The sequence below is a fragment of the Rhinolophus sinicus genome, chromosome 2, assembly GCF_057876585.1.
Source record: "Rhinolophus sinicus isolate RSI-liver-muscle chromosome 2, RSI-T2T, whole genome shotgun sequence".
Classification (NCBI taxonomy): Eukaryota; Metazoa; Chordata; class Mammalia; order Chiroptera; family Rhinolophidae; genus Rhinolophus; species Rhinolophus sinicus.
This window is the reverse complement of record NC_142502.1, coordinates 46,154,264-46,179,516: the sequence shown is the minus strand read 5'-3', so window position 1 is coordinate 46,179,516 and position 25,253 is coordinate 46,154,264. Positions and strand designations below refer to the sequence as shown.

The following is a 25,253-nucleotide window of genomic DNA, read 5'->3' as shown; positions in this document are numbered from 1 at the left end:
ATCAATCCAGTCCATCAATTGGAGGGTATATTTTTAGTGTTTTTGACTAAAATGTTAGATTTTTTTTTTTCTCTCCAGGTCCGTAAACTGCAGCAAAAATTTCAAAACTCAAAGATGAGTGATGCTTCAGGTATTCAACAAGAAGACAGCAACCCTAAAGGATCAAAGAACATAAAAAATAGCCCCAGAAAATGTTTGCTAACTAACTCTCTTCAGAAGAACAGCAACTTTCATCCAATACGAGTCCATAATCTTCAAATGAAACTGAGAAGAGATGATATCATGTGGGAACAGTAACACAGTAGCAAAACTGTCACCTTAAATGAACTTTGTCAGTGAAATCTTAAATTGTCTAAAGTGGTTTTAATTTAATATACCTTTATGAAATTTTGAATTATGTTTCCAGCTTCTATAAAGTATCAAATTGTAGTACTTTTTAATTAATGCCTAATTACCTCCTCAGAGTCTCAAATAATAAATGATTGCTTTTTTGTTTTTCTTATTGACTGACATACCTAATCTCACCATATTTTAGAAACATGGTTCAATTTTTAGATATCTTAAGCCAAATCTAAGAAAGTACACTGGATTGATGGTATTTAAAGTTGAGTTAAATTTGAAATACCATTTGAAGTACCATTCCACTTTTTCATTTAGTAGGCTTGTACCCTTAAGAACCAACACAAAATAAACAGAGTATGGAAAGGTCTTTTAACTTTGCTAGTACTTCCTCCCTATCTTGTTTTAGAGCTATGAAATGTTTTTTGTTTTTGGAAAGGGAAAAGCTTTGTAAACAGGCCTTTAGCCCAAGATTGTATGACAATTACAAATAATAACGCACTTAATATTTAGATGACAAGTCAGCTACAGAAGCTTTCCTCTGCTATTCCCATTCTCTTTTACAAATCTAGTTTTACAACTACGATTTCGATAACTTTTAGTTTTTGCATTTTATATATATATAAGAAAGTACAGGAAGAAGTTGGACATTTCACTTCCTCATCCAGCAAAAAATTCAGGGAAATATGGTACAGTCTTATTTTTTATATTTTTAAATCAATGATGTAATAAGAGATTTCTTTGTGTGTGTAGGCTTTATAATAAATTTACACTTTCTGACCTATCTTTCCAGAAGCCATTGGAAATTAGTACAACTCTTCTGAACTTTTTTGGTTCCTTACTGAAATCCTTTAGGGCAACTAGAGAATTGGAATCATCAACTAAAGTAAGAATAGAAAGCTGACAGAAAAAGTGTAATAGAAGTAAGGAACTCAGAAGATAGGATAGCAGTTTAGGAGATGGTGATTCCAAAGGGACAGAATTGAAGGGACATCCTTACTGAATCCACAGCTGGGGGAATATTCAAGCTATAGGTGTGAAAGAATTTTTGGTCAAGACCCTGGGAAGCTAAGAAGAGCAATTTTAAAAGACAGTCCTATGTCCTCCTAGGAAATTCCCTGAAAGGGTGTGTAGGAAAAGGGTTAATTATGGTCCTTTTGAGGAGGGGAGTAGGGAGAACTATGATTCATTCTCAGTGAGAGATGTTCTGTGTTAGACCTTTCCATACCTGAAGTGAGGAGATGACTGAAAATGGGCAGGTTGAGACTTGGAATTGTCCTTGAAAATAACTAATGGCAGAGATACAAGTTTCTCTCCATCTGGTTTAAACTACATTTGTCCTTCCACTTTCACTCCCTGACCCTCTAGCAACTCCTTCAGCCCCAGAGATGTTACACAGAGTGCTTCATCTAAACTAAGTTTCCTCACCTCAGTTTCTACTTTGTCTTTCATTCTCAAGAATGTGAGTTCCTTTTTATTTTAAATTAATTTCAGGTGTACAAAACATTGTAACAGACATTTACACCCCTCACAAAGTGATAACTCCCCAATCTACTACTCTAGTACCCCACTTACATTGTATATAGCTGTTACAGTTCCATTGACTATATTCCCTGTGCTGTATGCTGTACTCCACATCCCGTGAATGTGTGTGTGTGTGTATGTGTGTATAGAGAGAGATACAAAATATACATGATATATGATATGTGTGTGTGTGTGTGTTTAATTATAGTCGACATTCAATATTATTCAACTTCAGCCTCAGGTGTACAGTGTAGTGGTCAGGCATCTACACAGTCTATGAAGTGGTCTCCCTAATAAGTCCAGTGCTCATCTGGCACCCTACATAATCTTCACAACATTATTGATTATATTCCTCAAACTGTTTCATATCCCCATGGCAATATTGTGACTACTACCGGTAATTTGTGCTTTCTAATCTTTTACCTTCCCCAACTCCACGCCTCCCATCTAGCAACCATCAGTTCCCCCCCCCCCATATCTCTGAGTCTATTTCTGTTTGGTTTGTTTGTTTATTCTGTTCTTTAGATTCCACATGTAAGTGAGATCATATGGCATTTGTTTTTCTCCGTCTGACATTTCACTTAGCATAATGTCCTCTATGTTCATCCATGTTGTCGCAAATGGTAAGATTTCATTCTTTTTTATGGCAGAGTAATACTCCATTGTATAAATGTACAACACTTACTTTAAACAATCATCTATTGATGTGCATGTCGATTGGTTCCATATCTTGACTATTGTGAATAGTGCTGCAGCAAAGAGGTGTATGTATTTTTTCGCATTAATGTTTTGGATTTCTTTGGATAAATTCCCAGGGGTGGAATTGCTAGATCATAAGGTAGTTCTATTTTTAATTTTTTGATGAATCTCCATACTGTTTTTTGTAGTGGCTGCACCAATTTTCAATCCCACCAACAGTGCGCCGAGGGTTCCCTTTTCTCCACACCCTCACCAGTCTTGTTGATTTATGGATGACAGCCATTTTGATGGGAGTGAGGTGGTATCTCACTGTGGTTTTTATTTGCATTTCTCTGATGATTAGTGATGTTGTGCATCTTTTTAAATGTCTGTTGGCCATCTGTATGTCCTCTGGAGAAATGTCTATTCAAGTCCTCTGCCCATGTTTTAATTGGATTATTTGTTTTTTTGTTTTTTTGGTGTTGTATGAGTTTTTTAATAAATTTTGGATATTAGCCCCTTATCAGATGTATCATTAGCAGATATCTTCTCCCATTCAGTAGGATGTCTTTTTGTTTTGTTGGTGGTTTCCTTTGCTTTGCAAACACTTTTTAATTTGATGTAGTCCTGTTTGTTTTTTCCTTTTGTTTCCTTTGCCCAAGGAGATACATCAGTAAAAATATCAGTAAGGATAATGTTTGAGAGTTTATTTCCTGTATTTTCTACTAGAAGTTTTATTATTTTGGGTTTTACATTTAAATCTAATCCATTTTCAGTTTATTCTTGTATATGGCATAAGAAGGTGATCCAGTTTCAGGTATTTTTGCATGTATCTGTCCAGTTTTCCCAGCACCATTTATTAAATAGACTGTGTTTACCACAGTGTAAATTCTTGCTTCCTTTGTCATAGATTAAATGATGCATGGATTTATTTCTGAGCTCTATTCTGTTCATTTGATCTTTGTGTCTGTTTTTAATGCCAATACCATGCTGTTTTGATTACTATGGCCTTGTAGTATAATTTGATATCTGGTAGTGTTATACCTCCAGCTTTGTCCTTATTTCTCAGGATTGCTGTACTTATTCGGGATCTTTCATGGTTCCATATACATTTTAGGATTATTTGTTCTAGTTATTTGAGAAATGCCATAAGTATTTTGATAAGGATTGAGTTGAATCTATATATTGCTTGGAGTAACATGGACATTTTAACTATATTCTTCCTATCCTTGAGCATGGTATATATTCCCATTTATTTGTATCTTCTTTAATTTGTCTCTTCAGTGTCATATAATTTTCTCAATACAGGTCTCTTACTTCCTTTAATTTGTTTATTCCTAAGTACTTTATATATTTTTTAAAGCAATTGTAAATGGAATTGTTTTCTTAATTTTTCTTTTTGATAGTTTGTTATTGGTGTATAAAAATGCAACCAATTTCTGAATATTAATTTTGTATCCTGCTACTTTACTAAATTCATGTATCAGTTCTAATAGTTTGTGTGTTTGTTTTTTGTAGAATCTTTGGGGTTCTCTATATATAGTATCATGTCCTCTGCAAATTATGACATTTTTACTTCTTCCCTTCCCATTTGTATGCTTTTTATTTCTTTTTCTTGTCTGATTGCTGTGGCTAGAACTTTCAGTACTATGTCGAATAAAAGTGATGAGAGGGCATCCTTGTCTTGTTCCCGATCTTAAGGGGAATGGTTTTAGTTTTTTCCCATTGAATATACAGAGGGTACCAAAAAAATGTATACACATTTTAAGAAAGGAAAAAACTCTGTTAATTGTAATACTCAATATATATCAATAACAAAAGATGAATACAAGTCACCTTTGACTGCTGCAATTGCAAGAGGTGCTCAAAGTGGTTACCATCAGCGTCCAGACACTTCTGATTATGGCGAACTACTGCTTGAGCATAGATAATATCTTTTAAAATGTGTATACATTTTTTTGGCATCCCCAGTATTAGCTGTGGGTTTTTCATATATGGCCTTTATTATGTTGAGATTCGTTCCCTCTATTTACACTTTGCTGAGAGTTTTTATCCAAACAGATGCTGGATTTTGTCAAATGCTTTTTCTACATTTGTTAATATGACCATATGATTTTAATTTTAATTTTGCTTATGTGATGTATCACATTAATTGATTTGTGGATATTGAACCAACCTTGCATACCGGGAATGAATCTCATTTGCTCGTGGTGTATGATCTTTTTAATGTATTCTTGAATTTAGTTTGCTAATATTTTGAGGATTTTTGCATGTGTTCATTAAGGATATCAACCTATAGTTTTCTTTTTTTGTAATGTCCTTGTCTGGTTTTGGAACCATGGTAATGGTGGCCCTGTAAAATGAGCTAGGGAGCCTTCTCTCCTCATGGATTTTTTGGAATAGTTTGAGGAGAATAGGTGTTAATTCTTTTGTGAATGTTCGGTAAAATTCAGCTGTGAAGCTATCTGGTCCAGGACTTTTATCTGTTGGAGGCTTGTTAATTACTGTTTCAATTGTTTTCATATAATCAGTCTTTTCAGGTTTTCTGTTTCTTCTTGATTCAGCCTTGGAAGATCGTATGCTTTTAGGAATTTATCCATTTCTTCCAGATTGTCCAATTTGTTGGCATATAGTTGCTTATAATATTTTCTTAAAATTTTTGTATTTCTGTAGTGTCTGTTGTCACTTCTCTTTCATTTCTGATTTTTATTTGGATCCTCTCTTTTTTTAATTGATGAGTCTCATTAAAGGTTTGTCACTTTTGTTTATTTTTTCAAAGAACCAGCCCTTGGTTTCATTGATTTTTTTTTTTTTTTTTTTTGTCCCTGTTTCGCTTTTTTCTGCTCTGATCTTTATTATTGCCTTCATTATACTCGCTGGGGGCATTGTTTGGTGTTCTTTTTCCAATTCCCTTAGATGCAAAGACTGTTGATTTGAGATTTTTCTTATTTCTGAAGGTAGGCCTGCATTGCTATGAATTTCCCTCTTAGGACTGCTTTCACTATGTCCCATAGATTTTGGGTTGTGTTTTCATTTTCGTTTGTCTCAAGGTGTCTTTTGATTTCTTCCTTCATCTCATTGTTGACCCATTCATTCTTTAGTTGCATGTTATTTACTCTCCATGTGTTTTTGTGTTTTCCAGTTTTTTTTCTTGTAATTGATTTCTAGTTTCATAGCTAGAAATCTAGTGTGTCATTTAAGGCCACTGTTTCTTTGTTGATTTTCTGTCTGGAAGATCTGTCCACTGGTGTCAGTGGGGTGTTAAAGTCTCCTACTCTGGGCTGGCCTGGTGGCTCTGGTGGTTGGAATGCCATGCTCCTAACACCGAAGGCCACCGGTTTGATTCCCACATGGGCCAGTGAGCTGTGCCCTCTACAGCGAAGCTTGTGAACAATGGCTCTCCCTGGAGCTGGGCTGCTGTGAGCAGCTGGCGGTTAGTATGAGCTGCCGTGGGCTGCTGTGTGCTGCCATGGGCTACCGTGTGCTGCCATGAGCGGCCGGTGGCCAGCATTGAGTGACCAGCAGCCAGCAATTGCTGTGTGTTGCCTTGGGCTACTGTGTGCTGCCATGGGCTACCGTGTGCCGCCATGAGCAGCTGGTTGCCAGCATGATAGCCGGCAGGCAGTGTGAGCATTGGGCAGCCGGCGATAGCTGCTGATCGACGATGCCACCGACTACCTCAGATGGGGTGGGGGGAGCGCAAGGCTCATAAGGCCAGGGAGCTATGGCCTACACAACTAGACTGAAACAAAGGCTTGAACCGGAGGCTGGGAAAAGGGGGGGAAAAGTCTCCTACTCTGTGTTACTGTTGATCTCTGTTTTTATGTCATTCGATATTTGCTTTATATATTTAGATGTTCCTGTATTAGGTGCATAGATGTTTACTAGGATGATGTCCTCTTGTTGGATTGATCCCTTTATTATGTAATGTCCTTTGTCTCTTAATATAGCCTGTTTTAAATTCTGTTTTGTTCGATGTAAGTACTCCTACTTCAGATTTTTTCATTTCCATTTGTATGAAATATTTTTTTCCATCCCTTTTAGTCCCTGTGTGTCTTTTGATATGAGGTGGGTCTCTTGTAAACAGAATATGCATGGGTCTTGTTTTCTTATCCACGCAGCTACCTGTTGTCTTTTGTTTGGAGCATTTAATCCATTTACATTTAAAATGATTATCGATAGGTACAGATTTATTGCCATTTTATTACTCATATTTTTAATCTTCATTAGGTTTTTGCTCCTTTCTTATGCTTAAAGAAGTTCTTTTAACATTTCTTGTAATACTGGCTTGGTGGTAATGAATGCCTTTAGCTTTTTCTTGTTTTAGATGCTCTGTTTCTCTCCTTCAATTTTAAATGATCACCTTACTTGATAGAGTAGTTTTGGTTTTAGGCCCTTGCTTTCCATCCCTTTGAATAAATATTTCCTGTGACTTCCTTCTGGCCTGCAAAATTTCTGTTGAGAAATCAGCTGATAGTCTTACGTGAGCTCCCTTATAAATAATTAGTTGTCTTTTTTTTTTTTTTTTTCTGCTTTTAGGATTCTCTCTTTGTCTTTAACCTTTGCCATTTTAATTATTATGTGTTTTGGTGTGGGACTGTTTGGGTTCATCTTGTTTGGGACTCTCTCTACTTCCTGGGCTTGTATGTCTATGTCCTTCACCAGGTTAGAGAAGTTTTCAGGCATTATTTCTTCAAATAGGTTCTTGATCCCTTGCTCTCTCTCTTCTCCATCTGGTATTCTTATGATGTGAATGTTGTTATACTTGATGTCCCACAGATCCCTTAAACTATCTTCATTGTTTTTTATTCTTTTTTCCTTTTTGTTGTTCCAGTCGGGTGTTTTCTACTACTTTGTCTTCTAAATCGCTGATTAGATCCTCTGCTTCATCTAATCTGTTGATTCCTTCTAATGTATTCTTCATTTCAGTTATTGTATTTATTTCTGATTAGTTCTTGTTTATGGTTTCTATGTGTTTTTTGTTGTTAGTTTCAGGTGTACAAAACAATTTAATAGTTAGATATTTATACCCGCACAAAGTGATAACACCCCACCCCCTGTCTGCTACCCCTCTGACATCGTATATAGCTGTTACTCTGTGTCCTTTATGCTTACTATGCTTTGTGCTTACTATTTGTTGAAATTCTCACTTATGCATTTTTATAATCAATGTTTTAAACTTGTCTCTTGTACGTTGGTTACCTCATTTTCATTCAGTTCTGTTTCTGGAGGTTTCCCCTGTTCTTTTATTCGGGACATGTTTCTTTGTTTCTTCATTCTGGCTGTGCTCTGTGTCTGATTCTATGTATTAAGTAGATCTCCTATGTCTCAGTCTTTGCTGGGTGGACTTACGTAGTATGTATCCTGTGTAGTCCAATGGCTCAGTTTCCCTGATTTCCTGTGCATGTTCCAGGGGTGTCCCTTGAGTGTGTGGTGTGTGTTTTGTTATAGTTGAACCTTGATTGCTTTCGATGCATCAGTAGGTGGGACTGACTCTCAGGCTAGCTGCAAGAATTGGCTATGCCCACTGTGTGTGAGCTGCTGTGTGGGGGCTGACCCCTCAGAAGAGGATTCACCCACATAGGCTCTTGTGCCTATTGAGACCCCCCACTTTGGGTGTGCTGCTTGTGGGGCTAACCAGGTAGTTTTCTGAGGCTGGCCTCTGGATGTTTTTGGTGTCTCTTGGGAGGGGCTCCCATGCAGGCTAATTTCAGCCTTGCCCGTTACCAGCCGAGGCTACCTGATAGAAGCCACAAAGCTATATGTGGTTGGCTGCTGCCTGTGCTAGACCTGGATATATGGCGGTGGCCTCACTGTGAACTGAGGCCAGCTGCCACCAATAGTGGACCTGAGGAAGTTTAGCAAAAGGCCTATCGCTACCCCCCTGCTGCCTGCAAGGCCCATCCATTGAAAGAGCCTCCTTAGGTGTGCGGGCTGGGCTGGTTGGCCTGTTGAGAGTGCCCTCAGTCGTGCAGCAGTAGCTGGGCAGGGTGGAGTCCAAGGGAGTCACAAGATGTGGCCAGTGGTTTTTACAAAGTTAGTGCAGATTCATTTCTTATGCCAGTGCCCAGCCTGTGACCACGTTGCAAAATGCAGCTAGCCACCGTTTGCCTCAGCTCGCCAATTCCTGAGAGCTGACTAAGAGTGGTTACGGCTCAGGTTTTGGGTCACTGTGCCCCACCAAAATCTCCCGGCTGTCCATTGCTGTAAAAGTCCTTGACAGCTTGTGGGGTGGGGTCAACCACCCAGGCACCCAGAGTGCCCCTGGCAATGCAGCTCTAGGTGGGCAGGGCAGTGTTCCAGGGAGCTAAGGGGTGTGGTTGGTTGTTTCCACAAAGTCAACGCAGTCTTGGCTTCTGCATTGGTGCTGGGCCTGTGACCACCCCTCAGAAATGCCCTGAGAACACTACGGCCAGCCACCACCCATCTCAGGCTCCCAAAACCTACCCAAGAGATATGACGCAGGTCTTGGGTTACTACCCACCAGCAAATGTTTCTCGGGCCACAAGGGCCTGTAGCCTGGAGAAAAGGCTTCTACAGTCTGTGGGACGATGCTAGCAGCCCAGCAGTCAAGAGTGTCCTGGGCGAGGGGCAGCTGGATGGCTCAGTTGGTTAGAGAGCAAGCTCTCAACAAGGTTGCCAGTTCAATATCCGCATGGGATGGTGGGGTGCACCCCCTGAAACTAAAGATTGAAAACAGCAACTGGACTTGGAGCTGAGCTGCGCCCTCCACAACTAGATTGAAGGAAAATGACTTGGAGCTGATGGGCCCTGAAAAAACACACTGTTCCCCAATATTCCCCAATAAAATTGAAAAAAAAAAAAAAGTATCCCAGGGCATATAGCACCAGCTATGTGGGGGGTGGGCACCAAGAGTGTCACCACGGTGGTACACATGCACAGATTGCACCAGAGCAATTTGGTCCCTGACTTGGCCCTTTGGGGGCAGGCCTAACACTGAGAAGACAGCACCCTCCTGTAGGTCACACGTGTGTCAAGCTCCACACAGGGACAACAATGGCTTCTGTCCCTCCAGCTCCTGCTCAGAAGCCACACAACTTAGCCCTTCCCTGCACATTCCTGGGCCTCCCAAGCTGCCGCCCCTCCACCAGAGGTCAGGTGAGTGTTTGCAAGTGAGTGAGTCTGTGTATGCGCTCTATAAGGGTGTCTGGGGTTCTAGCCGCCCTCCGGCCCACCAGGACAGGCAGGCAGAGTCCTTGTTGATTTTCACAAGGGTAGTCCTCTGCCCAGCTCAGGACCTCTGGGCTGGGGAGCCTGGTTTGGGGCTTGGACCCCTCCCTCTTCTGGAGGGCCACTGAGGTGTCCGTCCTGGTGTTCAGCCACCACCCATGGGCTTGGGGTCAGCCTGCTTTGTGTCTCCCCCACTCTTACCCGCCTCAATGTGGCCTCTTTATCCTTATTTACAGGGGTTCTATTCAGTTAGCCTAAAGATGATTTTTGAGGTTGATTGTTCTATAATTTATTTGTAATCCCAGGTGTGATTTTGGGATGCAATAGTCTTAGCATGTACCTAATCTGCCATCTCAGACCTGCCTAAGAATGTGAGTTCTATAGTTTACACTTAGCAAAAGAAATCACCAGGACCTTAATGCAACCCTATCTTTTTGTTTTGTTTTCTATGCACTTAAGAAGATGGCTGAATGTATTTAGTTTATCAGTAGTGAAGTCATTACTTGTGAAAATGTATTTTTAAAACAAAATTTAAAAAATTTAATGTCATTTTAGTAACACTTGAATATTTCAGTTAAGAATTTAGAATTTTCTTGCAAAATCAATGTAATGTGGTAGGAAAAACAGGACTTTAGAATTAGGAGACCTGTGTTCAAATTGTGACTCCATGATTTAGTAATTTGAACAATCAAATAACTTTTTGAAGTTTCCGTTTTTCATTTGTAGGATGGGGATTATATTACTACCTACCTCACAGGGTTGCTGTGAGGAGTATGTGAAATAGCATGTTAAAGCACCTGACAGAAGGGCTGGCACTGAGTAAAAAGTAAATGTTAAATTTGAGTGGCCCCAAAAAAAATTTTGTCAAGAATCTAAGTTTACAAAAGTTTAAAGCCTGAAAGCAAGAGTTGAAATGTATTCTTCATAAAAGTGAGAATATTCTAATTTATTAGTCTGGTTTTTTTTTTTTGGTTTTTTTTTTGGTGGGGTGTTCCTTTTTGTCTTTTTCTTTTTTTCTTTTTTTTTTTTTTTGTGTGTGTAACTGAGAGGAAATTCGTTTTGGCTTGTTCCCTGGCTCAGGTTTCTAGTAGAAGGGGTTAAAGAAAACAGCCCTACCATGGTGCAGAAATACATAATCACACACAGCAACTTGGTCCGTGGTCTGTTTTGGTCATTGGGGTGACATTTCTTACTGTGAGACAATAAAGAATGTTGCTCCATCACAGCTACTAAACTGAAAATTTGTCTCTTCTCACAGATGGCTGCTTGCCAGAGCCTTTGACTCCACCCTCAGCGGGTGGAGCAAACGATTTCCTTCCTGGACGGGGCAATCTGGTCAGTGTACAAGAGTTGCTATAGCAACCCTGCACCTGTGCTCTGCCTAGCAGAAACTCGGTAGGATATCATTGATTTTGTTCACTTAAGTGAAAAGCAGGTTTGTTTGGTTTTTATTTAATCAGAAATCGAAAAAAAGTAAAATTAGAACTTTCTAGCCAAAACAAGTCTCAACTTTGATGAAACTGTGAAACTAGAACGTTCGAGTGTTTAAAAAACAGGTATTGTGAATATTCTAATCCTGGAAATAAGAGTTGGAATCTTGAATTAACTGTATTTGTTTTGGTCATTGGCAACCCAGCCATTTTTATTAGCTTGTAGCTAAAGCTAGGAGGGTGGAAGGGAAATGCTCAGGTTGTAGCAGTATAAAATTAATGGGGATGCTTAATATACTGAGCTAGCTAGCTGGGATGGTGTACTTTAAAAATATTTTTGAGCTTTTTGTATAGCCTTCTTTAAAAATATAATTTTAACTATAAAGTAGTAATCTTAGTCTATGATAAGATATCAAAAATTTAAATTAAATTTTGACTTGTAATGTGAGAAATCAAACTAAGGGGCAAAGGCCGATTGGTCATGCGCAATGGAAGTTGTGCTCACCATGGCCAAAAATACAGCAGCTGCCATTGTTAGTGTAGAGTACATAGTGAAACTCCTAATGGGGTTTCCTGGAACTCTGTTCAGCTCTAACTAAAGCTGTAACTATTAAGAATATTTAATTCTATGTGAGGTTTAGATAAGTACAAGCTGACTTCCAGATGTACAACAAGACAAGCCTCTCTACAGCATAATAGCATCTGTAAGATTAAAAACAACAAAACAAACAAACAACTCTTTATGGGTGCCATGGCACCTTTTAATTAAAGCAAAATGAAGATAAATTAAAATAATATTCACTGTCACTGATCTGAAAATAAATTTACTTCTTGGTAATTAAATAGGCCTTGCAAATGCCTTAGCCATTATCTTCATAACCTATATACTTATTTTCATGTCATTTTCCTCCTTTAATTCTTTTTTTGTATATTATTATATAAGAAGAATTAGCCATAAAATTATTACAGTTTTAAAATATTGTCTAGACCAGAGTTTGTTTTTATTCTAGATAGAGATTAATTGTTTACTTAAAGAATCAGGTAGGTGTTTGGGGTTGTGATCTCTTTATTGGTATAGTCATTGAATTCTCATTTGGTGCAAGATCCTACTAGATGTCCTAGGCAATCAGAATTATAAATGAGCATACCCCCACCGCAGAAATTTGTTTATTATTATATATGCATGTTCCATTGTATTCACCCATGTGTTCAACAGTTTTAGTAGAAAATAGTGGAGAAGCAAATTCATCTCTTGTTACTTTATGCTCTGAGGCAGTTTCGTGACAATATAAGACTGGTTAATGACCAGTTCAACAGTCTGTAATGTTGGGAGACTGGATCCAGGGTAGGCAGTTGGAAGAGGAATGTTGGGCATTATCAATTATCAAAGGAAGGTAAAAAGTTCTGTGAATGATAGAATCAGCTTTCTGGAATCTTTCAAAATAAGGGTAAAGTTATCCATCAGACTCTCTGCCTAAATTTTGCTCATCTAGCTGTCTCTCATTCTCCAGGTCTCAATTTATTGCTTCCTCTAAGAAGCCCTCTTTAAGCCTCCGCTTCACATCCCTGCCTTCTCCCAAATCTAGCCTAGATGCCTCTTGTAGGTATTTCTCCCGTCTTTGCACTTAGTAAGCTTGCTTGTTACTGTTTATTTATTTGTCTTCTCTATAGGCTGAAAGCTCCCTGAGAGCAAAATTCTTTCTTGCTCATCACTGTAGCCCAGCACCGAGCACAATACCTGGCCCATAACTGGCCGCTCAATAAGAATTTGATAGTTTATTTCATGCAAATGTATTAACCTTATTTGATAGTCTCATCTGAGTGAACATATTGGGTCCACTACTGCTGTTTCAGGCACCAGTTCAGCTATTCTGCTGTTTCACCTTTCGAAGATATGTGACCATATTTTGCATAAACACTGGTTAAGGTTATTTCAGTATTTCATTGCTTGTTTATTTACGGGACTGACAGTGGGCACTCAGAATGATGCTTTTTTTGTATTATGATGCTACAAGGAAGAGGTTTGAGAGCCAAGGTAGTTCTTTATTTGTAGATTAGTGTGTTTGACATGTTCATTCAGCAAGTTCGATCCCTAATAACAACTATTTGTTGATTTCAAGATACTGTGTTAGATTCTACAGGAGATTCAAAGACAAACTATGCATGGATTCTGTCTTCCAGTTGCTTATAATTTGATAGGGGAGATAAGACATATGTAAATGTAATACAAGGAAGAAAACAATATGTGACATAGAAGTATAAGAACTGGAATGGAATAGATACTCAACAAATGTTTGCCTACCAAATCTTTGTTCTCGTCTGTTGGTAAAGTTGGCCTGTTTCTATTTCTTCATTCTCTGTCTTGCTATATAGCTTTCATCTGCTTTTTTACCTGGTGGCAGTATTGATCTAGGACTCCTAGTCTTCTATAGGTTTGTTGATTGAAGATACCACTTCACCTAGTAATTTTAAACTAATACTGTCCACATAAACAGTGTTAAATTCAAAGGCATGAGTAGAAAAACTGAATAGGAAACTAAAGTAAACAGGAAGGGAGTGAAGAGTGAGGGGGCTAGAAATCAAGCAATAATAAGTTAGACTAAAACAGAAAAATAATATACAGAAAAGTTATATTCTAGAGCCCAACTATTGACTTGCACCGAATATGCAAATGACTGCCACTCACTTTCCTTATAAATTTAAGCCACTCAATTTCCTCATATGTCATCTTTTTCATCTGTTGGACAAAGTCAGTAGTTTTTAAACTGCAGATCATATTCTATTAATGGATTGTTAAATCAATTTAGTAGGTCATTATCAACATTTTTTAAATGACAGAATAGCATTGAAAAGATCAGAGTGCATCACACATAGAGAAGGTAGTCAGTGTTTTGTGAAACTTTGTGAGTACTGGATTATAATTTAAAATGTAGTTCTAAATGTTATTTGGAGAAGAAAAAGTCAGCTCTTAATAAATGTTCAGAAGAATGAATTTGAAAGATGTTGTAGAGGAAAGTGAGATAGCCAGTTTAAAATAGAAATACTCCCAAATCCCCTACTATGGTTTGTGGCAATCTATTTAATCCAGAAATACTATTACAAATCTGTTTTGTATGTTTTGCAGATACAAATCCTATTCTAATCAATACCATTACATTCCTGGCCTATAGAATACTCTTTTCAAATACTAGTCAACCTGCATTAGAGAAATGTTGCTTTTCTGATGGGAACACAAATAAATATATTCAACATGAATAGCTTAACAAATGACCTCCTTACTCCTCAGCCATTGTTGCTATCTAGCTACTACCTCTGTATTGAATCTAACCAAGTATGGGTCCTAGGATTAGGAAAGAAACTTGTTATGCATGTGCTTGAGACAGTTTTAAAATTCATAAAGGTATGAAATCTGTGGGTGAAAAACTATGTGCATGTCTTAAATCTGAAATGAGCAAAGATTTATCCCTTGACAAACCCTATTTGTCTGAGCATCAATAGTCAACAGCACTAAAAAAACTGAAAACCTGATATACCACCAACATGGCACGCTTTATAAACGTCATTTTACTGAGCAATAGACCAGATAGAATATTTTTAAATGAGTGAGTGAAATATATACATATCTTACCTGAAAAACAGCTTCATTAAATAAAGGAACTCCTAACTGAGACGCTGTGTTTCTGTGACTTTTGGCATCTTGTTCAACATATTTTTTCATGGCCATATCGACTCTGAACTATGGTCGGAACATAGGAAGAAGTACCTCAGGGTGAACATTAGAATGATGTTAATGGGATTCTACCCACTTGTTAAAGTTTATTCACCATGACAAATTATTAAAGTTGCTTACATAGTTAAAGAGATTTTAGTGTTTATGAAAAATGAATTGTAAAGTGAGCCAGACCTTCTAGTCATAGCTAAAATAATATACTTTTGACCTAATTTTGCTTAATCTGATTAAGTAAATTTTAGGGTAAGTCGGAAAAACCTTGTAAGGTATTTTTTCCTTAGTTTTCCTTAAAATTAAATGTATATTGACTTGTAGAGTATTTCTTAGAAAAATCTATTACTGTACTAGTACAGAAAGTGAAACATTTCTTGCCTGAAATATAAGATTAATGTTTACAGGGCAGTTGTCCAGAATCTTCTTGCTGAACTGGAAAGTATTTCACTTTTCATCACTATAAGACCTTTTAACTTTACAAATGTGTTATTTAAAACATAAGTCATAATGATACACAGGAAACTCATTTTTAATTACATTTAAAAACTCCTGAGAATTCCATGGAATATTTATGATTTTATAGTTTATAACTTCTAGCAAAACAAAAATTGTCTTTAGTACCTTAAATGCATTTTTTCAGAGACAACTAAACCCAGAATATGTAATACATGTGAGAGAATAGCACTATTAATATCTTAAATTTTGAATGCTTGAATATAACATAAAAAGCATTATTACCTTCATTTTCCCCAAAATAAACTAAGCTACAAATTTAAAGCTGGGAAATTCAGTACCAGAGTTAAAATAATTTATTTCTATATTATGAATTTCTGTTTTCACTGTAATCTAAAAAATAACTGACCTTTTAAAAATTTATTCTATGATTTTATGTAAATAACTTCTCTGATAGATTTGGAAGAATTTATTTTAGTATTACATACTTTATGGTATGATTTAAATATTGGGCACCTAAGCCTAATTTTCCGCAACAATTTTTTTCCCTTGTTCTTTTACAGTATAGCTCTGAAAAAGAAGGAGGGATATGCCTTTGGTATTTGAGTAGGATATTTACCTATGATTTATAATTCTCAGGGCTACTTCTGCGTATTTCTATGAATAGCTACAAAAAGTAGAGTTTGGTTCTCTTAACCAGTTTACTAAAATACTGACTCAAACTACCACCTGCTCAAATAAAACATAAACCACTCAGAGACTAAAGCATTTAGAAAAGAAAAGGCATTTATATGCAAAGACTTATAAGAGACTCCAAGCTTTAGAAGGACAGCCTTATCAAATTAAAAATATGAGAAGTATTTAACGGAGAAAAAAAACCCTACAAAATTATCAAAGTCACCAAGCTTACAGTTACTCTCTTAAAGGTGGAAAACATCGGTTTTCTCACATAATTGTCATATCCAAAGCTGTCATTACTTCAAAGATGTCATATCTTCAGGCATCAGCATTTCCAAAGTCAGGGATAAAATTGTTTTTATTAGAGAATAACTTACAGGAAAAACTCAAGGTTTCATTTACTTGGGGAACAAGAACTAGACAGAGTAATTGTTTTTGCTAATGTTACTTTATCTCAGGGTTGCAAAGTGTGTTTTCAGGGGTTTCCAAGACCACCTTTATGTTCAAAGATTCACTAAAAGGAAACAAAACTCAGAAAATCTATTATAGTCGCGGTATGGTTTGTTACAGCAAAAGGGTACAGATTTAAATCAGCAACTGAAATGGTGACATAGGTCAAAGTCCAGGACACAGAAACACCAGGTATGAGTTTCCAATTGTCCTCTTCCCATGAAGTCCTGCAAACAGCGCTTAATTCTCCTAGCAGTATTGTGTGGTGACATCCTTGGAGTGTTGCCAACAGGGGTGGTCCTCCAAGCCTTGGTTTTTTGTTGTAGGTTGATCACACAGGCATTACTGACTGCCCAGTGGCTGACCTTTCATCTCCAGCCCCTGAAGAGGTCAAACTGATACTGCTTGGCCCAAGGCCCTCAACATAAATCATAGACTATCTGGCAGGGCCTACGGCCCCCAGGTAAACAAAAACATTCCTGTCAGGCAGGATATTCCGAGGGCTTAGCCGTTACCTCCTGGGAGTTGAGCAAGGGCCAGACCATTCTTTGGAATATGAAAGGTTTATGCTGTGTTCATTCTTTATTTACATAGTGTTGTTTTCTGACTCTGGAATTGGATGTGCATTGCTCACCCATCTGGTTAAGGTGTCAATTTGGCCTCCAAATTTACTCCTCAAACATGGCTTTGACCACATAAATGTACTTAGTAATTTTCTGATGCAGCATCACCATTTTGATGTTTTGTTTTATTTGGTCAGTTTTTATTATAAAAGTGTGAGTGTGATACTTAGTGCACAAAGACCTTGTAATCTGGTTAATAAAGCTAGAGCCATGTGGTACTAAAATGGAAGAGTTAACTTTGTCTGGAGACTTTGTAAAGTCTATAAGGTTGTCATTACTTTTATATGTAAGATATAAGTCTCTTATCAGTCCATAAACTGCGGTCAGGAACCAAGAACCATCCAGTTCACCCTGATCAAGTTGCTTGGACCTTGTTTAATAATGGGCTTGCCATACCTAATTTAATAAGATGGGAGGCATGGCCAGGGTTACAAAAGCAATTTTTAAATTACTGCCTGGTAGATAAAAAGAACAGATTTTATTGAACATATGCAAAATAGTACATAAAAAGTAAAGGAACTAAGTAAAGGCATTTTGACCATAACATTTGACCATTTTTACCATTTATGAGTACTTTTGTATTTTTTTGGCATTTTCTCCAGAATTATTATTTTTATGCTTTCCTAACAATGTTCCTTATAAGCTATATTAAGAATTTTCATAGTTTTTTTCTGAATTACAAAGGGTCAGTTAGAACATGATATCATTTAAAGAATGTTTCATCCCAGTTTATACAAGTGTAGCTAACAGAGAGTTTGAAAAAGAAGAAAGGAATTTTTCTTGTATGTTCATCAGAAATAGAACATTAGCCATAAGTAACTCATTTTGGCCTAGATAATTAATTCTTGTTTTTCTGATTTGGGGGCAAAGCAATCAATTTCACAAAGTCATCTGCTTCTAGATTTAAAGAATTGTAGAAATCCAGACTCTATCTTTTGGTAATCTGACAAGTGTCTGTTTGTCATGCTAGTATCAATTTATAGTGAAAAGTCTGTTTCCTGCCAACAGTAATGAGTACAGTAAAAGTATTTACTAAGGCTTTCATTCTTTTCATGTTTCTTCCAGAAGACTCCGTTTCTGGTCTGTAGCTTATAGGAGGGACTTTAGGCAAATGTAAGGAAAAAGCGGAAACTGTCTGTGGATGACAACTCTCCATGTCTCAGGTTAATTTGTAATAGTCAACAGTACTACAATAGTGGACAGTGGAATCCTTTTTTCTGAAATAATATATAATCATTTTATAAGGATTTAGTCAATAGTTACCCGGAGAGGAAGAAATAAGTCTTCAGGTTCTTTTAATTTATCCCATAAAACATTTTAGGATTGTTGTCTGGAAAAAATATATGTATTCCTTTAAAAATACCATTAAGAAAAAAATAGTTGTTTTGCCAGTCTTTATATATGGACATGAGTATGCTTCTGTACAACCGGAAAGTTACTCAATTGTAAAATTATCTTTATTCTACATTTATATCAATACATTTTACTTAAATGTAATTAACTTAGCTTAAACTTCTCTTACTGATTTGTAAGGTTTTTTCATATTGAGGATTTGATAAGCAGTGTGACTTTTACAGTATTTTTTTTACAGTATTTTTGAGCTAATAAAAAATCTGGAATATACCAAACATATCTAATTATTTTTAGCATCCCTCTTATAGGATACATGAGCAGACCCCAAAGATAATTTTGGTGTAAAAGATATAGTAAGAGTCTGTTTCTCTGAATTTGGGGGCTGAAAATATATGATTTAGTGACTAAAGAAAAAAGGTTACAGGCAATATTTAAAATAAACTAAGTTTCAAATAATGATATTTATTAGGAACTTTTAAAAAGATGAGGAACTTTAGTTTAAAAATATAGTTCAAGGGTATGACAAAATACAAAATGTTAGGCTCTCAAGAGTATTTTAGTAATATAAGAAACCTCTGCTATTTGGGCACTAAATACTTTTTAGTGCTTTTTTGTTCCAAGAAGACATATACTCAAAAATCAATTTATCAATTTAATAGAAAGAAAATCCAAACTCTAGTTTTACTTTTTTTGGATGCCATCTATATTTTATAGAATAGGATTCACAGCTGTTTTCTCAATTTAATGAATCAATTCATTTACATCTAGCTAACTTCATAAAATAAGTTAATATATTTTATACTTCTTTCAAGTTCATTAATTGCAGGTATTATAACTCAAGACAAAATCTATTTCCTCCCATATCTTTACAACTTATAGTACACCCTTAAATCTTAAAAGCAGCAAGAGAAAACAAGACATATTACTTTCTAAAAAAGGAACAGTAAGACAGATGACTGATTATCTGACTGAAATTATGGAAGCCAAAAGACAATGAAGAGGCATTTAAAGTGCTGAAAGAAAAAAAAAAAAACCCAATTTTCTACCCAATTAAAATATTTTTTAGAAATCATGGTAAATAAAAGATTTATTCAGACAAGTAAAAGCTGAGAGAATTCATCAGCATGATACCCACATTGTAAAAAAAAACATTAAAGGAAGTTCTTTAGACTAAAGGAAAATTGATTCAATTGGAAGTATGGATCTTCAAGAAAGAAGAGCAGCAGAAAAGATAAATATGTTGGTAAAGCTTTTTTTTAATTGACTTTCAAAACAATAAGAATAAAATGTATTGCATTTATATGTAGAACTAAAGTAAAAAACAGTTATATAAATTGTATGAATGAGGTAAGTGGACTTAACTCATTGTAAGGTTTTTATTTGTACAGTGGCAAAAAAAAAGTCTGCCTTAAGGTAGGCTATAATAAGTCAAGGATGAATATTATAATCTAGAGGAGTGATTATCAAGCTGTGTTCCTTTGACCAGCAGCACAAGCACTATCTGGGGTTTTCTTAGAAGTGAAAATTCTCAGGCTTCCCTCATACCTACTAAATCAGAAAATTTAGAGGTGGGGTCTAGAAATCTGTGTTTGAACAAGTCCTCTACGTGATTCTGATGTGCACTAAAGTTTGAGAACCACTGCTCTAGGTAACTACTAAAAGAAAACAAGCAGGTATAATTAAAAACCTAGTAGAATAGGTAAAATAGAATAATAAAGATACTGATTAATTCAAAGTAATAAAGGGAGGAATAAAGGAACAAATATAAAAATAAAATGAATAAAATGCGTAGTAAGATTGTGCACTTAAACCCAACTATAACTACAATCCCATTAAATGTAAATGAACTAAAATGCTCCAATTAAAAGACAAAGATTTTCAAACTGGACTTGAGACAAAAAGACACAATTTAAAAGGATTGAAGAGATACACCATGGAAAGAAGGTCCAAGATGATGGAATAGGTAAATGCTATGCCTGCTGCCTCCCAGGATCACATTAAAATTACAACTAAATTATAGAATAATCAGCCTTGAGAATCACCAGAAGACTAGCTGAACACAACCCCTGTAACTAAGGATATAAAGAAGAGGACACACCAAGATACACTAGTAGAGACACTCAGTGGTGTAGGTCCCCCTGAACATTGAGGGGTCCCAGCTTATCCAGGCCAGGGGTTCTGTGCCAGGAAGAGGAGTCCCCACAGCATCTAGCAGCGAAAATCAGCAAGGATTCCATCTGTCCATCCTGGTGAGACAGAAGGCAGCTGGAAAACCCAGATGTCCTTTCAAAGGGCCCACACACACACTCACTTGCTTGAAAGCACTCACCCTGGGTTCCAGCAGAGGGGCAGCAAACTCAAGGGGCACCGGAGACATACCGGGAAAGACTGAGTTGTTTGGTTCAAGGCAAGGGATGGAGGGACAGCCACCATTGTCTCTGTAGAGAGCCCACCTCACCTGTAGCCTACAGTAGGGCTACAGGTGCCAGCTTTCCTGTGTTGGACCCTTCCCAAAAAAGCCAAATTTGAGACCACATTAGTCTGGTAAAATTGTTAAATCCCTAATAAGACTGATCAAGATAAAATAGCAAGTACTGAAATTATCAAATCAGGAATGTAAAAGGAGACAGCACTATACATCCTGTAGATCTTAAAAAGATAAAAAAAACTTCCAAAGACCTCAAGAAAGTGAAAAGATGACCCACAGAATGGGATTGCAAAAATATTTGCAAATCATATCTGATAAAGGACATGTATCAAAAATATATATAAAAAAAAACTCTTACAATTCATCAATTCAAAAACCAAAAATTCAATTTAAAAATAGGCAAAGAATCTGGAAAGACATTTCTCCAAACAAGATATATAAATGACCAATAAGCACATGAAAAGATGCTTAATATCATTAGTCATTAGGGAAATGGAAATCAAAATCAGAATGAGATACTACTTCACATCACCAAGTTGGCTAAATAAAAAAAGACAGATATGTCTTGACAAGGATGTGGAGAAATTGAAACCTTCATACATTGTAGGTGGGAATGTGAAATGGTACAGCTGCTTTGGAAAACAGTCTCGTAAAAATTGTTACACGAATGTTCACAGCAGCATTGTTTGTAATAGCCAAAAAGTGGAAACAACCCAAATTTCCATCAAGTGATAAACCAATAAACAAAATGTGGTATAGCCATAAAATGGAATATTATTCAGCTATAAAAAGGAATGATCACAGATACATGCTAAAACATGGATGAACCTTGAAAACATGAAATAAAAGAAGCCAATCACAAAACCACATATTGTATAATTCCATTTATATAAAATTTCTAGAATGGGTAAATCTATACAAGTAGAAAGTAGATTAGTGTTTGCCTATTGCTGGGAGTGGGGTGGCTTAGAGAAAGATAGGGAGTGACTGGTAATGGATATGGGGTTTCTTTGGGGGCGATGAAAATGTTCTAAAATGGATTGTGGTGATGGTTGTACAACTTCATGATTATCCTAAAAATCACTGAATTGTACACTTTAAGTGGGTTAATTGCATTCAACAAAGCTGTTAAAATATAAAAGGATATTATGAACAACCTTACACCAAAAAAAGGTCTACTTAGATGAAATGTTCTTTTAAAAAATTTAATTAAATGAACACAAAAAGAAATAGAAAATATGAATAATCATAATCTGTTAAAGATATGAATCTGTAATTTAAAAACCTTCCCATAAAAACAAATTTCAGGCTGAAATGTTCCACAGTGAATTAATTCAAATAATGCTAATCTTAGACTTTTTCAGAAAATAGAGAAGGGAGTACTTCACAACTTTTTTAAAGAGGGCAGTATAATCTTGATACGAAAACCCGACAAGAGCATTATAGAAAACAGCAGGCCAATTTCTCTCATGAACGTAAATGCAAAAATTCTAAACAACATAGGAAATTGAGTCCACTTTTCTTTTTAAAAAGATAACAAATCATGACCAAGTGGGGTTTATTCCAAGACAGCAGTTTTGGATTAACAATCGAAAATCTGAAATTCACCACATTAACAAATAAATAAGGAAAATCACACGATTATCTCAATAGATGCAGAAGGAGCATTTGATGCAATTTAATGTCCATTCAAGAAAATAAACCAAAACTCTTAGTAAAGTAGAAGTAGAATTGGGTTATTCAATTTAGACCATCAAATATATCTGTCTCATGTGTCCCCTCACCCAACCAAAGGGCACGTTCTAGAGCCACACTGAAGAGAAAACACTAATGTGTTTGTTCAAAGAATGCCCAGGGGATGGTGGAGCTGACTTGGAAGGAGCCTGGGTCCTTGAATGCCCAAGTGGAGCAGAACTGCTCTGCTCCCCTGGATGACTCACATCAGCACCGTCACATTAGACACACTTATACAATTTTGTTCTTTAAACCACTAATGACTGTCTTCTTGTTAACACCTCTTAGCCCTACCCCTACAGAATATGGCATGAGATGTAAAAGAGGAGAAATTTCATTTGCACACAGGAAGAATATTTGATGATCAATGATGACCAAGCATCAAACATGTTTACCCAGGGAGGTTATAGCGTATCTATCCGTGCAGATCTTCATGAGGAAGATTGAATTGCCCCACAGTGATATGGGGCCAGCTTGCTTATCAGTTTCAATTCTGGCATTTGCTAGAATAAAAGTCACTGTTTTCTTTTGGTACACATCACATCACCAAATTTAGCAGCTTTAAAAACGCTTGAAGCTGTGCTGATTTATATGTTTGATAGATGGGCTTATGCATTTACATTTATTATAATTACTGATATATTTGAACTTATTTCTACCATTCTTTTTGCATCCTTTCTTCTCTCTTTTCCTGCCTTCTGTTGGATTTAAAAGCCCCATCTCTACTCCTCAGCCCCAATTGTTTAGGAAGCTGGTTGCATTTCTATTCTTTCAGTCGTCACTTTCAAGTTTTTGACATGCATTATACATTTTTCTAGCAGAATCTAATCAGTACATGTTTCTCTTCTAAATATACCTACTTTAACTTTATCAAAGCCTCAAAGCCTGCTTTAACCTCCCATTGAACATTCTCAAACCCTTTTTAAGCTAATCTATTTTTCTCTTAGAGCTTAGATTTTACTACATTTTAAACGTATAAAAGGGGGTCTTTTGTTTGTTTAGAATCAGTCGTTAATTACATGTACTTGTTTTTTAAAAACACTATTAAACAATTCTTGAGAATCTCTCTTCTGAGACTTTAAATGAGGGCCCAGTGCGTGCCTGATACAGAGTAGGTGCTCAATAAATGAAAATTACCCTATCACCTCCCTCCCAAAATAAAGTTATTTGCCTCTAACGCTAGAATGAGTGCTCCGCAGGCATGGATTCCTCTGGGTTGGATCCACTTCATGGATGTTGTCAAAGACTGACCTCTCCTTATGTTGATTTTGTGAATACGGTACTTGACTGTGTAGCAAGCTAAATGGTGCAGGATTAAATGTTCTCGTTTCTGAGCTGTGAAGTGTTGAAACTGATCAGCAAATGAAGACAGAATGTCTATCCTTTGGGAGAAGAGTCAGCCAGTCTGTGCTGCGGCCACTCTCGGCTGCCAGCTGGAATGCAGCTGTTAAGGCAGCTGTTTCACTGTTTGCCCAACTTGAAAGGACACTGCCAAGGGGTAAATGTTTTTCATAACATTTTACTTTTGCTAGGAACAACAACAGGGCGTTTTCTTGAGCTCCGCCGTGTGCCAAACATGACAGATTTATTACTCAGCAGGTTCACACACAGCCTAGACTGAACATGGATGCTCGTTTCCATTAATATTTATTTTAAAATAAATAGGCTCCCAAAGAAAGTCTCTACACAACATGTCTCTATAGCTTAATTACTTGTTGAAACGGCAGCAGATTAACTTGAGAAAATAAAATATCTCTGAAAGGAAGAACTTTTTTAAATCTTAGAAATATCAAAGGAAAAAAGGAAGGTTTAACTATTTTAAACCTCTTTAATGTAGCCTAAGAGTGACTTTATTTACCCCTACTTGTCCAGGACAGGTCAGGGCAGCAGGAGCACAGAAAATACATCATCTACTGAATCCCCTGCAATTCTGAGTCCCTTCTGGGTCCTTCTGTGAATCTATGTTGTCATGAATATTGACACTCAGCACTTACTAAACATTGTGTTGAATTTGACAGGCTGTGACCTGGGTGGGGTAGGGGTTATCAACCGTTTTATTTTATTTAATGGCAAAAGCATTATGACAAATGCAAACATTCAAAATTAAGAAAATGCATTCAAATGCATACCTATGATTTTCTTCTAAACCCAAAAGTGCATGGACCATGATTATGTTAGATAGCGCTCCACTGTCAATATATTCTCCCTAGTCAGAAGCTCATGGCTTCAGTAAGGCTCCTGGAGAAAAGTTCTAGGCATGTAGGGGGATCCTGTGCACACCTATTGCCTGTTCCAGTTGAAGTGACATTAGATGTTAGCAGTAACCGCCATTCATAGCACTTAGTGCTACAGCCTTTACAAAGACTACAGGGGCCGGGTGGGGGGATGCATTCTCTTATAATAAACCCTCACAGTCAAAGCTGGAGCAGACACGATTCTGAATGTGAACTTGTTCAACCTATGGTCAATGGAGAGTCTAATCTACAGTTTCTCCACTGTTTACTCAGGTAATTAAATCAGAAATGACAAAAGTCTAGTCCAGCATATATTTCCACAAAGTTGACATGATTTCTTGGACAATGGTAGCCAAAGTTTCATACACTGGGTAATGGTCATGGAGGGAGTCAGCCACAAGCTATGTGCTCTTC

At 36.8% G+C, this 25,253-nt stretch overlaps 2 protein-coding genes across 13 annotated transcripts in view; both read left to right on the top strand.

Moving 5' to 3' along the window:
* Positions 1-3,472, top strand: part of CEP57L1 (centrosomal protein 57 like 1) — a 45,318-nt gene extending 41,846 nt beyond the window's left edge. For all 6 annotated transcript variants that reach the window (XM_074333381.2, XM_019734988.3, XM_074333383.2 and 3 more), the window contains one exon: positions 79-3,472. In XM_074333381.2, coding sequence (XP_074189482.2) covers positions 79-297 — 219 coding nt within the window. In that variant the 3' untranslated portion in view covers positions 298-3,472. The remainder of the gene's footprint in view (positions 1-78) is intronic.
* A 7,519-nt stretch (positions 3,473-10,991) lies between these two features.
* Positions 10,992-25,253, top strand: part of CCDC162P (coiled-coil domain containing 162, pseudogene) — a 164,731-nt gene continuing 150,469 nt past the window's right edge. For 5 of the 7 annotated variants that reach the window (XM_074333390.2, XM_074333389.2, XM_074333387.2 and 2 more), the window contains exon 1: positions 11,153-11,288. The gene's annotated coding sequence lies outside the window, so the exon portion shown is untranslated. Of the gene's footprint in view, positions 11,128-11,152; positions 11,289-25,253 lie in introns of those variants that run through there. The other 2 variants (XM_074333388.2, XM_074333386.2) reach the window with 1 other exon arrangement.